General features: G+C 55.1%; 1 protein-coding gene and 1 long non-coding RNA gene across 7 annotated transcripts in view; one reads left to right on the top strand and one right to left on the bottom strand.

Annotated features, from left to right (window-relative positions):
• The window catches only part of KAZN (kazrin, periplakin interacting protein), a 993,570-nt gene that overhangs the window by 939,234 nt on the left and 37,324 nt on the right, over positions 1–17,012 (top strand). For 3 of the 5 annotated variants that reach the window (XM_072975376.1, XM_072975378.1, XM_072975377.1), the window contains 6 exons: positions 9–145; positions 3,334–3,504; positions 7,495–7,684; positions 9,640–9,770; positions 11,729–11,867; positions 12,597–12,712. In XM_072975376.1, the coding sequence (XP_072831477.1) occupies positions 9–145; positions 3,334–3,504; positions 7,495–7,684; positions 9,640–9,770; positions 11,729–11,867; positions 12,597–12,697 (869 nt within the window). In that variant the 3' untranslated portion in view covers positions 12,698–12,712. Of the gene's footprint in view, positions 1–8; positions 146–3,333; positions 3,505–7,494; positions 7,685–9,639; positions 9,771–11,728; positions 11,868–12,596; positions 12,713–14,094; positions 14,688–17,012 lie in introns of those variants that run through there. The other 2 variants (XM_072975380.1, XM_072975379.1) reach the window with 2 other exon arrangements.
• Positions 11,874–13,976, bottom strand: LOC140700804 (uncharacterized). Of its 2 annotated transcripts, none has more exons than XR_012079504.1 (3): positions 13,372–13,976; positions 12,828–13,026; positions 11,874–12,626 (listed from the first exon to the last, which is right to left on the bottom strand). It is a non-coding gene; the product is annotated as an uncharacterized lncRNA (long non-coding RNA). The 2 variants fall into 2 exon arrangements; XR_012079505.1 differs by lacking the exon at positions 12,828–13,026 and having other exon boundaries at positions 13,372–13,437; positions 13,699–13,976.

Here is a 17,012-nt window from a genome sequence, read left to right as displayed (position 1 = left end):
TTCCCCAGCCATGAAAGCCGACCGCAAGCGCCTGAAGGGTGAGAAGACCGACCTGGTGAGCCAGATGCAGCAGCTGTACGCCACGCTGGAGAGCCGCGAGGAGCAGCTCCGGGACTTCATCCGCAACTACGAGCAGCACCGCAAGGTGGGGGCCCGCCCCGCACACACACCCGCTGCCCCGCCCCCGGCCCCACCCACAGCACCGGGATCGGCCTCTCCAATCCCAAGACAGGCACACTGCTCCCGTCACCTCATCCGCACTTGGGGAGGCCCCTGATGTGTCAGGCCCGGGCCTGGGTGCTGAGATGAACCAAGCACAGCCCCTATTAGGGTTCCGTGTCTCCAGGGCAGACAAGCCCGGACGGGGAAGCCCAGTCAGTGACAGCGTGGGCTCTGGATGCCGGCTAGCCTGGGTTCAGAGCCCAGCTCCCCACGTGCGTGCCCTTGGGTACCTCCCTTAACCTCTCAGAGCCTCAGTTTCCTCATCTGCAAAACAACGACCACATGCAGACCTTTCAGGGCTGTGATGAGGACTAGAGAAGATGATGAATACAGAGCATTGAGCATGGCACCTAGTACGTAGTGAGCACTCAGTACATGTCAGCTATATCTTACTAATAATACCATCATAAGAGTGTGAAGAGAGAGGTGAGGAGAACCGTGAGCCAGCAGGGAATTTTGTCTGCTGGGAGAGTCCCGGAAGGCTTCAGAGAGGAGGTGACATATGAGTTGGGCACTGCGGGGTGAGTAGGAGTTTCTGGTCAGATGACTGAGGAATTTAGTTCCGCAGATATCTGTCTGGTTTATGTGCTGTGTACATGCTGAAGAGGGTCCCAAAACTTTAAAAAGTCAGTCCGTCCAACCATGCAGGACTTAATGAGGTACTGTGTCTGCAGGGAGAGAGTTGTGATCTTCTAGTGTGCAGGGCAGAAAAAGTGTTGAAAACTGCCTTTCAAGTACATGACACCACAGGACGAGGGCTGTGACCCAGGTTCACATGTACTCTGCAGCAGAAGGTAGGAGGCTCCTTAAGTTTCTTTGGCTGAGCAAGGTTTGAGCGCTTCTTCGAACTGTTGGTGGCAGTGGGCCGGATATGTGAGTGTGTTGCCTCTGAGCCAGAGCTGAGGGGCAGAGTGTCGGGGTGGAATTTGAATTTCAGTGCTTCATGCCAACAGCCCACCATCGTCTCTACCAGTGACCTTCCCTCTCACCTCCCACGGATGCAGCTCCCTTCCTCTCCAGGATGGAAACAGCACCAAGAGAGTTCCCTGGGCCAGGCCACCCACAGCCTGACTGTGGTCTGGAGCTTTCGGTGCCCTGGGTGCCAGCCCTGAGCAGCAGGGCCCCAGCCTCCCCTGCCTGCATCCTCCCAGAGTAGGTGAGCTGGGTCCCGAGAAGTCTGCTCCCCATGCCCACCATTTGCAGACAGAATGTAGCATTAAGTTGACAGCCTATGGAAGCAGAGAGAAGGAAACGGAACCCACCACGACCTGCTTTCTTGGTCCTTCTCTGGGTCACAGACTTCTTGCCGTGTCCTCACTTGGTGGAAGGGACAAGGGTGTTCTCCAGGGTCCCTTTTATAAAGGCACTAACCCCATTCATGGGGGCTCCACCCTCATGACCTGAGCACCTCCCAGCTGGCAGTGGGCAGAGCTGAGACTCACACCCAGGTGTCCTGACCCCAGAAGACACATCCTGGAAGGAGTCATCCCTCTAATACAGACACCACCTCCTCTAGACCGAGAAGCCAGGAGAGCAGGTGACACAGAAACTTGGGCGTCCTCCCCTCATCCAGGCTGGGAGAGCTGCCCTGTGATGTCCCGGCCGCTGCTGTACACATGCTCTTATTCAGCAGTGCTTCTTGGCTGCTGTTTGCCAGGCTGCTGTCCTGGGACCCAGGTGTCTGCCGATGACATAGAGTGGCCGTTCCTGCTCTCACCGAGCGTGGAGAAGGGCTTTTCAGTGTAAGCTCTGCAGGCACAGGGATTTTTCTCTGGTTCATGCCTGCTGATGGTATCTGTGAATGTTGGTTGAATGACCAGTGTCAGGTACCAATATGAGAGAACCCCAAGCTGCTCGCTTAGAAAGGTGGTTGGGGAAGGCCTCTCAGAGACACTTGAGCAGCACCTAGTGATGAGTGAGCACCTGCTGTGTGCCCAGCGCCATGCTGAGCACTGAAGGGATTATCTCATTCATTCCTCACAATAACAACCCCCAGTACGTGCGCTATGAGCCCATGTTACAGGTGAGGAAACCGAGGCATGACAGTCATTGCAGCTTGTTCTTGCAAAACCAGGTATCGACCCAGACTGTCTATCTCTTCCCAGAACCTAAGCCGCAGGTACAGCTCTGTGGCAGCCACAGAGAAAGATGCCTTTTCAGTGTCTCCCTCGGCCTCCTAGTCTCTGGCACCTGGAAGTCAAGGTGCTTCAGCGACAGGGCTGTTAGATAAGGCAGGGTGGCCACTGCTTTCCCCACGGTCCCAGGCTGTGTGGAGACTTGGAGTCTGGCTCCTGATTTGGCGGATGGGAAGACCATGGCTGGGTGGGTGGGCAGGGCCCCCTGCTGGGGCCCTTCGTCTGGGGGAAGGATGCCTGCTGTCCTGATACTTGGCTCTGGCCAACAGAGGTCATGCCCCCGATTCTGCCGGCTGTTCCTTGCCTACTGGCTTTGCCCAACCATCACAAGCCCACAGCCCTTCCCTCAGCATCATGGGGAATACAGGTCATGGGGTGCCAGGCAGAGGGCTGTACTGCATTCAGTCACGGCAGCTAGCTGGGGGTTCAGCCTGTCCCACCATCGGCTGTGACCCTGTGGGACAGTGGCAGGGCCCCATGGCAGCCAAGGTGGCTGGACTGCAGGCGCCTCCTCTGTCCGTTTCCCTGTGACACACACATTACCCAGCAACAGAACAGAACCGAAACCCAAACCCACTGCCGACCCTAACTTTTGTCAGACTCCATTTAACTGACTTCCCTCACAGGAAGTCATTTAGTGTTTATAACAACTCTTTGAAACAAGCAGTATTGTCCCTCCACCCCCATTTTAAATATGGAAAAACGAGACTGGACGAGTTAAACAGCTTACCCATGACGTTCATTTGCTCATGTATCCACTGAAAAACGGAACGGCTGAGCATCTACCAATGGTCTGTCTCTGGTGCAGTCTCCCAGCTAGTTTGTGGCAGAGCCCGGCTGGCACCCAGGGGCTTCTTCCTCCGGGGCCGGAGCGCCCAGCCACGTGCGGTGCGCAGGGGCCTCCCCGCGGCTTCCTCTGGTCCCAGAGCAGGCCCTGCCCGCGCCCCCGTGGTGACGTCCGGCGCCCTCCCCACAGGAAAGCGAGGACGCCGTCAAAGCCCTGGCCAAAGAGAAGGACCTGCTGGAGCGCGAGAAGTGGGAGCTGCGGCGCCAAGCCAAGGAGGCCACGGACCACGCCACGGCGCTGCGCTCCCAGCTGGACCTCAAGGACAACCGGATGAAGGAGCTGGAGGCCGAGCTGGCCATGGTGAGACCCCTCCCCTCACTCACCCGGGCCTGGTCGGGCATCTGCCGGAGGCGATGTAATGTGCTGGGAGACAGCGTGCTCGCGGGTTCACCTGAGAGTCCAGCGTGGAGGCCGGAGGGGCGGGGCGGGGCGGGGCGGGGCCAGGGCGGGGTCCGGGATGCTCCGTGCTTCCTTCCCTACCACGGAGCCTTTCATCCACCTGCCTGGGGCCAGGCGTGGGACATGCTGGGAGCCCATCCGCTAACCTTTGGGAGGAAATACACAAAAAAATTAACAATGGTTATCTCTGGGTAGTAAGATTACAAGTGACTTTTATTTCCTTTTTTTCCCTCCTGTTTTCATCTGTAGTGAAAATGTCTTAACTTGGGTCCTCAAGGAAAAAAAATGTTATTTTTTTTCTAATCCAAAACAATCCCTCAGAATACTTCCAGACACCGTGTTTTCCTCAGAGATGTGCAGCCTGCATGTGGGGACACAGAGCCCAGGCGGTGTGTCCAGGCCTGGCCTAGCAGCAGAACCGAGGTCCAGAGCCCAGGAGTTCTGTTCTGCCTGATCCTGTGTGACCCTGGGCTGTTCACTGAACTCTGAGCTTCAATGACCTTTATCTGGTCTTGCGGTGACTGCCTTCCCCACCAGGTGGTTGAGAAACTCCAGGGAGCTCATGGCTTAAAGGGCCCTTGAAACCACCAGGGACTCAATGCAACAGTGGCTGGAAGGAGCGGGTGCAGGGAACTCCTGAGAGGTGGGGAGGCCTGCATGGCTCTTAGAGAGAACTGAGCATTCCACTGCAGAGCACTGATGCCGGCCAACAGTGTGGTTACTGCCATGGGTTCTGGGTTCAAATCCAGCCCTTCCTAGCTGTGTGACCTTGGGCAAGACCCTTCACCTCTCTGAGCCTTAGTGCCATCAAGTCTCAAAAGGGGTAACTGCGTGTAACCCGTAGGGCTTTGTGAGGATTTCAATGAAATAATGCAAGAGATGCACTTAGCGCGGCCTGTACATGGTGAGTGAGATGACAACAGGAGGGTTTCCTATGGGCACTTCCTTCAGGACCAGGGGTCGCCCAGGACAGGTCAGGATCCACTGTCCCCCTTCTGGGACCAAGCCCTCTCGCTGCTTCCTGGGACTCCTTGTCCAATGCTGACCCCTAGTGGTCAGAGCTGCCCAGGCAGGAGGAAGCTACCACTGCCAGGTTCCCTCTCTGGAACTTCCCATCAGTGGGGTCCTTCGTGCTGGCAGCCCCGTAGCCCAGACAGAAACCTTTCAAGTTGCAGATCTGGGAAGGGAGTGCAGAGTGAGGCGAGACCTCTGTTCTCCCAAGTCTTCCCAGTGTCCTGTGGATGGACAGATGTGTCCTCCTTGCCGTGGACCACTAGCCTCAAGCATCTTGGGGAATTGCGGGGTCTTTCAGCACTGGGAGCCATCTCCCCTCTGCTTCCCCCCTTGCTGTGCCCCAATGACTCAGCCTGCTTTGGTTCTAGCCAGTGAAACTCAGGTTCTTGCCTCCTCCCTCTGGAGGGCATCAGACCCCTCTGCTAAGTGTGAGTAGTTAGCTCCGAGTGGTGGATTTGCTGTAATGTCGGCACAGCCTAGGGCTCGGCCAAGCAGAGGGAAGGGTTGCAGCACTGGTGATGGGTCATTTCTTAAGTGACCCTGAGGTGCCACCAAGGAGATGGGGGCCGGGCTGGGAAACACACCTGCCCACAACACTGAACCCCTGGGGAAGCTGCCTGGTCTCCCCACACACCCTATGCAGCTGAAAAGAGCCGCTTCACTTGAGTAAAAGTCAAAGACAAAGGCTTCCTAAGAAGCAAATGCTTCTCTTGGTGTTTGGGGTTGGGGATGGGTGAAGCAGACCAGCCCTTGCCAACCACCAGCTCCAAGCACTGGGCCTGAGCTCAGACCCCCTGGCCACACACGTGAGGTCAGGGCCCACTCACGCCTGACAGTGTCCCTCCAGAGCCTCCCTCCATCCCCAGGCTTGCAGTTGTTGGAGATGGTGTGGAGCCAGTATCTCCCCCATCAGTTCATGCTGGTGCCTCTGGGCTGGACCTGCTGCCACTGCAGTCCTGAGATCTGGGACCCGGTCCCGGCCAGTATGCACAGGAAGAGGGTAGTCAGGTCAGCTTGTAGCAAATGTGCTGCCCCTTTGGTGCAGATGTGCATCTGTGCAGCCAGAGTCCATGGAGCACCGACCTTCTCGTGTCTGCTCAAAAGGTTCCTGTCCCGGGATCCTCCCAGCGTCTGGCAGGAGAGATGGTCCCTAGACAAGTGCAAGTCCTTTAAAAAGCCAGCAGAGGATTCCACTTAGCAGCACTCACAGCATCCACCTGGGCCCAAGCTCACTCTCTGACATCCTGGAAACACATTCTGGCCTCCAGGCAGTTAGGAACTTTCATGGGCCTGTTCCGGGCTTTTGGGGGCGGGGGCACACAACTCTCGGCCCCCTTCCAGCTCCCAGATGGTTCGACCTCAGGGAGACGTAAATAATCCCGACAACCTGCTACTTGTTGAGCAGGACAATAGACCGGACAGCATCCTCGGCCTTCATGTGAATTACTCCACGTCTGACTCCTACTTGTGAAGTGGAAACTGTTTCGTAATAGCAGTCACTAACGTTTATTGAGCTTTTTTTCACCATCAGCCAGGTGCTCTCCATAGCAACCATGTTATCCACATGAGACAGATGAGGGCATGAAGGCACGGAGAGGTGGGGGCCGTCTCAGGATTCCCCAGCGAGGAAGTGGCAGAGCCAGAATCAAATCCGGGCAGTTTAATTTCTAAACCAGGGGGAGATTATTACCTGGCTTGGAGTGGCGGGGCTGACTCCTTCAACTCGCCCTCCCACTGCCATGTGGGTTTGTATTCCCTGGGGGCTGGCAGTGGAAGGGGAGTGATTTCATAGATTCCTGGGGCATCCAAGCTAGCGGGAGCCCTAAGAATTGGTCCAGGCATTCCATTACACAGATGGGGAAATAGAGGCTCAGAGAAAGCAACAACTTGTCTGCAATAACACAGCTGGTCAATGTGATAACGGTGTCTCAAGCTGTAGGGAAAGACTGTTCATTTTTTGGCTGGAATCTCTTTCTCAAGAACCCCTGCTCTGCCTGGAAGAGCCAGGATCTTGGGGAAAGTGTGGACATTTCTGGAGCTAGGAGAGAGATGAGAAGGAGGTTTTCCATTTTATCTGTGTTCATATTAGAGGCAAAGCCAGCACTTACGGTGGCCCTGCCACCTTAGTGACCCCCAAATTCACTGGAATCTCAATGTGAGACCCTTGGCCCACTCCCCATGTGCCCCGTCTGCCCTGGCATGAGCCTGGGCAGCCAGTGAGGAAGTAGAAGCTGAATGTGATGGAAAAAATACGCTTGATACATTGCTAGTATGTGCCCTTTTTCTCCCCCAAGTAATTTGTGCCATGTGCCATAGAGGGAGGTAACCCAAAGCTGGGGGAGGCCTCAGTCGGTGGACAGAGGAAGGAAGTGCTGGGTGACCATCCCCCCTGCCCAAACTCGGCCCCATGCTTGTCCCCGGCTTCCTTGTGTCCCGTGCCTTCTCGTGATCCTGAGCACCAGGCTGAGGATTTGCGCTGTCCCCAGCCTGCCCCGCACAGCACCTTGTGAAGGGACAGTCACACGTGGAATTTGGGAGGAAGTTAGGTGATGAAAGGCAGACACCATTTTCTCACCATCTCATTCAGGTCCCAGCTGGTCCCCGGAGAACCCAAAAGAATGGGTGCTAATTATGTCCTCGGTCCCCCTGCTCTCCGTATTACTGGTCTCACGTGGTGTTGGCAGAACGGAAGGGTAACTGACCCCAAAGCAAGCCCTCAGGTGACGTGCTGACTGGCACGCGGGGCAGGGCTGGAGAGGCCCTGGTCCAGGGGTGGGCTTCGCGCCTTCCTCACACTGGGGGGTGATGGCCAAGCAGCAGGCCAGGAGGACCCCTTGATCATGTCATGTCCTTCCTGTCCCCTGGCTCTCTCTCCAGGCCAAGCAGTCCTTAGCCACGCTGACCAAGGACGTCCCCAAGCGGCATTCACTCGCCATGCCTGGCGAGACGGTGCTGAACGGCAACCAGGAGTGGGTGGTGCAGGCGGACCTCCCGCTGACCGCGGCCATCCGGCAGAGCCAGCAGACTCTCTACCACTCGCACCCCCCTCACCCCGCAGACCGGCAAGGTGAGTCCGGCCCAGCCTGGCCGAGCCGCATCTGTGGGGGGCATCTCAGGAGGCCATTGGGCCCATGGCAGGAGGCGGCCTCTATAGTCACACTATAGCTGCTTAGAGGGGTGTGGGGCTGAGGTTACGGCTCATGTAACTGAAAAGTCTGAGAGGTGGACCTCAGGCATAGCGGGATCCGAAGGTTCAGACATATCTGGGTCTATCTGACCCCCTCTCTCCATCTCTCAGCTCTGCCTGCCTCCTTTTGTCCTCATCTTTAGGCCACCTCTTTCCACAAAGCAGCAAAACCATCTCCAGCAGTTTCAGGCTTTTAAGGCCCTTGCAGCTCGAAAGTCTCAAGAGAGATCTCTGTGTCTATAGTAGATCCCCAAGAAGGACTCTGGCCAGCCAGGGTCACATGCCTACCTCTGGACCAATCACTGTGTCTAGGGACTGGAGTGGATGCATTGATTTTCCCATCTGGGTCACATGGGCATCCTTTGGCAGGGGAGAAAGCAGAACTCCTTGATTGACAGCTCTGTGCCATCACAGGAAGTGCGGGAGGGCCAGAAGTAAATGTCACAGTGCTCCAGGCACCAGGGGTAGGGAGATACCGGCCTCTGGTCAGCACCTGCAGCCGCTGGCCACAGTGCAAGCCCCAAACCCCTCTGCACACCTGCAGCCCACCTGGCTCCACTCTCTGTCCCTCCTGTGAGTGGCCGCGTTTGTGTGACAGGTGCAGGCTGGGGACAGGCAGCTGGCCTCTGGAGCTTGCAGGTCCTGCCATCACCTACCTGGGAGTCCCTGGCTTCAAAGGCCTCACACAATTCCATATGACCGTATGGCCACTGGCAGCAAGGACTGGCTTTCTCAGTAATACAGCCCTCCCTGCTCATGTGGGCCTGCACATAGTAGGCCCTCAGTCTTGCTGAACAGAAAGCACTTCCTCCAGCCAGTGCCAGCTATCTGCTGGGGGACTTGGGCAGGCTTCCAGGCCTTTGACGACCACTGACTGTGCACCTACTGCACACCAGGCACTGTGAACTCTGGGGTTTGCCATGGATAAGACATCGAGGGTGCCTGCCCTCCTCGAGCTGCCACTGTAGGGGTGAAGACAGACAGCACACGTAACTAAGCTGACAAATAGAATGATTACAGATTGCAGTCAGTGCACGGAGAAAAATCAATGGAAAACAGGTGTTTTGATAAAAAAAAAAGTGGAGCGAGTGATAACTGGGGGAGGACAGGCTGAGACTTGAATGACGAGGATGTGCCCGACAGGCAGCAGGACCAGCAAAGGCCAAGGCAGGAGGGAGATGGGGCGTCGGGCACTGTCAGAGAGCCGGTGTGACGTGCGCTGAGGCTGCTGGGGTGGGCAGGGCTGTGTCCCTTCGGCCTGGAGGAGGAGTGCACGTATCTACCCCCAGGTAAAGAGACCAGAGGCCCAGCTCTCACTGCAGTGAGGAGTGGAGGCAGGGAGGCCCCCTGGGAGGCTGCCATGGTCGCCCAGGAAAGAGTGGTGGCCTGGGCCCAGGTACTGGCAGTGGAGTTGGAGAGAAGTGGCCAGACTTGGTGCTGCTGCTGAGGGGGGATGGGGGTGTGGGGAGAGGAGCCAGCAGTGGCCTCCAGGCTTCTCGCTGGGGAAGCTGGTGCTGACCAGTGGTTAGAATGACACCAGGTCCAGGCAGTGGAAGCATTGTGAGGACAGTCCCGAGGTCCCTGGAAACTCCTGCCCCTTCTCCTTAACCCTGTTAGAAGGGGGCCGAGTTGCGTCCAGAGGCAACAGGAGATTCTTCCCGGCCGCTGCTCTCTGGTGCTGCGTGGGGCTGTGGACTAGAGGCGGGGAGGGGAAGTCGAGTCTATATCTGTGTTCTCATCTGTATGATGGGGGCGGGGGATGGAGTCACCTGCAAGGCAGGGACGGCGAGGACAGTCTCTCCACCCCTCGCTCACTGGCTGCCCCTGCTTTCCAGCGGTCAGGGTGAGCCCCTGCCACTCCCGGCAGCCCTCTGTCATCTCCGACGCCTCTGCGGCTGAAGGCGACCGGTCGTCCACGCCAAGCGACATCAACTCCCCTCGACACCGGACGCACTCCCTCTGCAACGTAAGGCCAGCAGCCGCAGGGCCTGGGCGCCGCCCCGGGAACCGCAGGGGCGGGGGCGGAGGGGTGAAGATGTACGCGCTGTTTCCTCTCGTCCACCCAGGGAGCGTTCTGGCGAAGGCATTTCCTGTTCTGTTCTTTCCTTTTGCAAGAAGAGATGGCTGTGGGGAGAGAGGCTCCTTGTGTCCGGGAGGGCAAGGAAAATCCAGAGGAAGGCAGGCCTGGGTCGGCCGCAGGGTCCGTGCGTCCTGGGCTTAACGTCTGGTGGGCTGCGTCTGGGCCTGCGGGCTTCTCCTCCTAGACCATACCTTCCAGGGCTCGGGGCCTCACCACCACCACTCCCGTTCCCCTGTAGAGCCTGCTCTTGGTCCTTCATCCAGGAATGAGCCGGGGTTTTCTGAATTTCCAGGAGTTTTTGCACGTTTTGCCTCTGGAGAGGCATCCAGTGAATTTGTTCCAAGTTTGTTTGCTTTGCTTGCTGCTTTAATCAAATAGTTTTTGATTGCATGCTGGGCGCCAGCTACCAAGAGGCACACCTAACTCTTGATGACAGTGGGGCAATCAGGCTCCCCAAGAGTGAGCGGGTGAACGAAGGTGGGGTGGTCAAGCACATGGGGACAGGAGGACACCGTGTCACAGCTCTGACACGAAACACTGGGGTCAGGGTGCAGGGGCCCCTTTTCATTTCTGTTCCATCATGTGATAGATGATATGGAAGACTCCCCCACCGTGTCCTGAAGACACAATAGAATGGTCTTCAAATGCACCAGAAGCTTTTCTCAACAACTCAGTTAATGTTGTTTTACTAAAAACCGAGATGGATAATAAAAAAGAAATGGGATAAATACAGTGGAGGGAAAAAAAGACAAAAATTACCATTACTTGCCAGTGGGATGATTATCTACCTGGAAAACCCCACGAGAATAACCTGAAAAGCCACTAGACTATTGAGACATACGTGCTGGTACTGGACGAATCTCCATTTCTAAGTATCAGTAACTTTTCTCTCTGTGAGTAAGCATAATGGAAACTTCTTCCCAAATTTACAGTAACAATGAGAGCCCTTATAAAGATAGCTGAGACTAAACTTGAAATAAGGTGCCTCGGCCTCGTGGCGTGGGCATCCAGGATGGCTGGCTGGAGCCTCTCACGGCCACTTCGCAGGGGGGACAAGGTCGCTTCAGGCCTGAATCCTGCTCAGGGCTGGGATTCTTTTTAAACTGGGGCTTAAGGAAGCAACCTGTTCTTTTGTTCCCAGGAGAGAACCCTGGTGACAAAGGCTGTCTTGACAACAGAACCAAGGCGAGGAAAGTGGGCCAGCAAAGGAGCCTCTGATGTCCACTCGCTGGTTCTGAGGGACCACTGCTGAGTTACCCCCACAGCCAGCAGGGCCCTTCCTTCCTACAGGGCGGGCCAGACACCCTGTAGCATCTGAGCACATCTCAAATGTCAATACCTTCCCAAGGGCCGTGTTTTGTCTTCCTGTGGTGGGCCTGAGGGCGCTGTGACAGCCAAAAGGCTGCTGGGAAAGGGTTCTTTAAAGGCCTCTGCACTGCATGTGGCTCAGACCTAGCCTTTTGCCCAACTTGGCCTTGGCATATACCTGCTGCTCCAGGCAGCAGGTGCGGCAAATTGATTCCCAAGCTCACCTTATACAGGACCCTGCTGCCAGGAAACAGGAGCTTTGACAAGCCAGTCATCTACACAGGCATTTCAGTGGGTGCTGGCCTCAGCCTCTTCCCCATAAATTTGGCAAAGATGGCCCTACCCAAGGTAGATTTATCTTAGCTGCCTGCCAGATCAGTTCTGGTTGCAAACCTTGAGATGGGATTAGAAACTGAACTACCATTTGTTCCATCCCCGCCCTCCCTCAACCACCTTCATCCCCCATCTCAACAGATGTGCACACAGGTAAGCCAGGAAGAGCCTGAAAATAGCTCCAGGTAACCCTCTGTTCTCAGGCACTTGGCCTGGTACCAGCAAGGACAGCCTGGCCTGGGATAAGGATCTCCCCATCCTTTCATGCTCTGGCCACTTGCTTAGAGAAGAGGTGGGACTCAGCACAGAGAGGCTGGAGAAGTTTGCTGGATACTGGGTCAGGTGACACTCAACTTTGTTTCCTCATGAGCACTTTGCCTGCAATTCTGGAAATGACCACCAGGGGACTCCCTAGTAATAACTTTTAAGATCCCAATGATCTTTTACCCCCCAGGTAGAGCAGACCGATTCTGGGTTGTGACAAAGGCAAAACAGGTAGAGCAGACCGATTCTGGGTTGTGACAAAGGCTTTTGCACACCCACGGTTGGGAACACTGGACCAGGAAGAACCAGACAGTCCCAAATTTGAGTTGCAGCTCTGGTTTTAATTAGCTCCATACTGTTGGACTGCCTTGAGCCTCTTTGTGTATCTGTAAGTCAGGCTAATGAGCCCTGTCTGCCCCTCCACAAAAACAGAGATTTTCTATAAAGTTTTATTTCTTTAGGAAAAGCACCAACTATAACCAACATCCAGTTCTAACTTGAAGGACGAACTGGGACAAGAACTTAGAAGCCTCGGAGTGACTGATATTTTGGTCAGAGGGTGTTAGGAGTCAAGAGGCCAGAGTAGGCAAGAGAGCACCCCAGGGTCTCTGACCAGGACCCTGGTCCAGGCAGCATTTCCATGAACCGCAGGCGCCATCATGGTGCTACCTGGAAGTGTCCGCTTCAAGGGTGGGGGGTGGATTCCCTAGTACCTTCCACGGAAGACCCCATGCTCCACGGGCCACCTCTGCTGTTGTGTGTCACGTGACTCTGCTGTTTCATCTTCCTCTTCTCCTTTGGCTACAGGGCGACAGTCCCGGCCCGGTTCAGAAGAACCTGCACAACCCCATTGTACAGGTAGGTGTGCCTTCCCTCGCCACTCGGACCCTCCTTCCACCCCACCTTAACCGTGACTTCACCCCTTGATCCCCCTGAGCTCTCAACATCCCCACTTCCATACTTGCGCACCCAGAACTGAGAGGATTTAAGCCACTATCTCAGTCACACGTGGGTTGGTGCCTGAGCCAAGCTCGGCACCTGGGTCTCCCCTTCTGTGTCAGCTTCTGGATCTGGACCCACTAAGCGCACCACACATCCTCCATACAGCCCCACTGAGTGTCTTCTGGCCGCCAAAGGCTGATGACCTGGGCCCTGGACTCTTTGGGCCCCCTGCTGCAGAAAACTTCTTTTCATTCATTTTTAACATTTTAACACACTATCCTGAGTGAGGAAAGGGCTGCGGGAGGAAAACAACATGAATTTAATGGTCAGAAGGGGTCTCTGAGATCAGTTCTCTAGTCCTGGGGTTCCCACATGCTGGTCTCTGCACCACTCATCTGCATCAGGGCCCAGCAGGGAGAATTTTTCTATTGCAGATTCCTGGGCCCTCCATCCTAGAGATTCTGATTCACCAGGTGGGGGGGGGGGACCTGGAATTCAGATAATTCTGATGTATTTAGGAATCATTAGATCTAGTCTAACCTTCACCTCTCTGACATATCATGCCACCCTGTGCGTTCATATAAAGCCCCTGACAGTTTGCAAAGCTCTCCTGCAGTCATCACCCTAGTCCTGTATTTACCCCGACAGGAAGATTTCCTCTTCCTCCTCCACCGCTTCCTCCTCCTCCTCGTTGTCGTCGTGGTTACTGTTAACAATCCCCACATCACAGATGAGAAAACTGGGCTCAGAGAGGCTGTGGGCTCTAAAGGTTCCATAGGTAGTAACATAATTGGGATTAGAATCTAAGCCTCAGCCTCTACCGTGGCCAGTCCTGCCTCTTATCTAGAGCCTTAAGGGCTGGGGTCCTTGCTCTTGGCTGATGTGAAGCTGAGGTTTCCCACTTCCTCGTTTTCTGGGCTCTCCTATGCCCCCTTTCCCACAGGGACTTTTTCTGCAGTGAACTTACACACTTGCTGCAATGCCCCGAGTGCGTGGTCGTGCTCCTGCAGGCCCTCCACTAGCAGGCGAAGGCTGCGGAGAAACAACTTAAAAATGATAATTATAGTACAAACCTCACCAGAATCTGTTACCAAAAGCTTAGTATGCGACAGGTGCTGTTCTAAGCGTTTTTATCCTCATTCAGCGACATCCCCTTGTCAGTCTGGATGGATCCCATTGTCCCCGAGAGGCTCTGTAAGTGGCCCAAGTCCGCTCAGCAAGCGTGGGGCAGACCCCCGGCTTTCTTAGCCGGCGCCCCCCGCCCCGCCCCGCCCCATCCCCCACCCCTGCCTGTCTCAGCCCCAGCTCAGCTCGCCTCTGTTCTTCTCCCCTCTCCCTCTGCCACCTGGCCCTGACTCCTCAGTCACTAGAGGATCTTGAAGACCAAAAACGGAAAAAGAAGAAAGAGAAGATGGGATTCGGCTCCATCTCGCGCGTCTTCGCCAGAGGGAAGCAGCGGAAGTCCCTCGACCCCGGCCTCTTTGATGGTACCGCCCCTGATTATTACATAGAGGAGGACGCGGACTGGTGATACCCGCCTCCCTTCGCCTGCTGCCCGGCGGGCGTGTCTGTGCGTGTGGACGTGCGTGCGAGCGTGGGGTGCGCGTCTGGGCGTGCGTGGCGGTGCGTGTGCGCGTGCGCGCGAGCTCTTGCGCACGTGGGCGCGGGTGTGGCCGAGCCCCGCCCACGTGGGCCCCGCCCCCGCGTCGCCACCTCTGTAATTGCTGTACATACTACAAACGTGTGTGACCCTGTCAACTCTCTGTTGTCTTCGGAGCGATGTAGTTGTGTTGTTAATCTGGGTTTTGTTTTTGTTTCTTTCCATGTTTTTTTTCCCCTTTTTGTTTGGTTCGTTGGGTTGTTTCTTTTGTCCCTTCCCCTCCAACTCCTTTTTATGAAACTTGAAAACTTGAAGGACTGCTGTGTATTTGTAAATAACAAAACTATTGTGCACTCCGTGCTTGTAAATGTCCCTCGTCCGAACTGCTACTTCTGGAGCCCGTCTCCCCGAGGATGTGGTCTGTTTTTGGTGTTCCCCCTCCCACCCCACTCCCAGTGTGAACGTGTGGGACCAGACCCTGTTCTCGGGGCGCGCCCAAGTCACTTTAACCACAAAACGCCATCGTCATCAGGGTAAGGTCCACTCTCCGCAAAGACTCGTGAGCCTGGCCAAGGGGCCCTGTCTTGGCTGGGTTTGTCAGGGGCCAAATGGGCTCTTTTTTTAACAGCCGGCCAGTTTCTAAATTTCGTTGCTGTTTCTTTCTTTACGGGGAAAAGAAAATTGTTCCGTTTAATTTATTTGCACAAATGCAGAAGACTTATTCTAACTAAATTATTACATAAATATTGGAATGTATATTTTTCCACGGGGCGGGCGGGAGGCGGGTGTCTCTGCTGACTTCTCTAGTCTTTGATCATGCTGCTGCCAAACTGTGCAAGGTAGAGTTTAGGGTGGCCAGGACCCAGGGACCATTGGATTTCGAAGCTTGCTTTTTTCCGTTCTTTCTTCTCTCTGCCCCCTTCTCCCGCCCCTGCATGGAAGTGCGCTCTGCCTTTCTTCCCAACTATAGCTCTCTCCAGGCCTTTCTAGACATATTTATTTATCTGAAATACAGAGCACCGACCTCAGTGAGCAGAGTGCCTACTGTCATGGTCACTTCCTCTTGGACCTGTCTTTCGAGAGAAGCTGGGTATAGGGCGAGACAGCCGACCGCATGACCTCAGGGTACGACCACAGGGGCCCTCGGCCTGAGTTGGTTCCATGAGGGCCCTGGAGTGGCATGTGGACTCCCTGAAGCTGTCTCTCATCCTTGGTTGATTCTGCACGTTGGGCAGGCAGGTGTCCTGGGGGAGGCCCGCGTCTCAAGGGGAGGGCTGCTGGGGACACGGTTCCAGCACCTCTGCCTTCCCCATTCTGGTGGGTTCCTCCAGCCACACGTCACAGAATCTATCAGGATTCCTCAGGCCCTGTCCTCCAACGTGTCACAGCAGCCTGAGCCAGCTCCCCCCAGGAGAGACGGGCTGGCAGGAACATCTGCCTATTTGGGGAGCAACGCTGGCCCCAGTGAGACTTCACCAGCAAAGGAATAAGTGCACTGCAGCCCTGGGTGATGGAGAACACGTAGGCTGCTCCGCCAGGGCTCCTGAGGCCTAAAACTAGCGTTCCCTTTTCTCTTGACCTGTGACTCCCCCACTGCTCCACCTTAACTACTAACAGCTCAGTTCACACACCCTCTAAACAACAGTAGTTGCGCTTTCTGCTAACAGTAACATTTTCAGCTCTTACCAAGAAACAAGATTTTTAAATGCTGGAGCGTGTCTTATCAGAAGGGATAGGATTTGTCCAAAGTCTCTAAAACAAACAGAAAAGCCCCAGTTGGCTGCTCCCTTTCCTTCGGACCTGATTGGGGGTGGGGAGGTCAGGAAGGAGTAGGCGGGGTACCTAAAAAGGAACTTTCTGGCCTCCGCTGGCTGAGGGAAATCGGCCAGAGCTGGCCTTCTTCTCAACAGAGAGATATTTTAGGAAATACGTTTCTCCCCCATGACTTTTTTTTCTTTTGGTTGATTTTTGTTTGCCCTTTACCTACGAGAAAATAAGATTACAACCCCTCCTGGTAATGATTTAGTAGTTCCTTTTCATTTCAGTTTTTTGTAAATTAGGAGATAATTCTAAGAGTTACTGAGGATGATTTATTTAAGAGAACTACGTCAAATAGCGAATGAGTTATGGGTAACAGTAGATGAAAATAACCTTTCCTGGGGGAAAGGTTTCTTGAAGGCATGGATGCAAATATAAAATATAAAAAAAAATCTAAATAAAGCTTATTTTAAAATATGATCGAACTCTTATGTTATTTGACTGTTTCTATGTTACTCCGGGTGGGAGGCAAAGCCTGGCATGTCCTGCTCCTTGGAGGTCTAGGGCTGGGTCCTGAGGGGGTGATGGGAGGGGCCGAGGAAAGCTGGCTGGACTCTGGGCCCCTGGAGGGGCTGAGGCCGGGGTGGCTTCCCAGAAACATCTCGTCTTTGCCACCCTCTCTGTAATTTGGAGGAGCTGTCAGCATCCAGGGCTGCCCGTGGTCCTAATGCACCACCTCCGAACCTGGTGCCCTAGCCCTGTGTTCTCCAGCCCAGTGGCCCCAGTCAGCTTTCATCTGCTTCCTTCTCCCCCAGGCACTCCTTCCAGAGGTCCGGGGGAGCCCTGTGGGTTTTGGGGCATGTTACTTCTTGCAGACCTCAGTGGGCCTCTGCATTGCCCTGACTTCCCACCTTCCCTGAGGA

Source organism: Vicugna pacos, chromosome 13 (assembly GCF_048564905.1).
Source record: "Vicugna pacos chromosome 13, VicPac4, whole genome shotgun sequence".
Lineage (NCBI taxonomy): Eukaryota > Metazoa > Chordata > Mammalia > Artiodactyla > Camelidae > Vicugna > Vicugna pacos.
The sequence above is the reverse complement of the archived record's forward strand: the minus strand, read 5'-3'. Positions and strand labels throughout refer to the sequence as shown.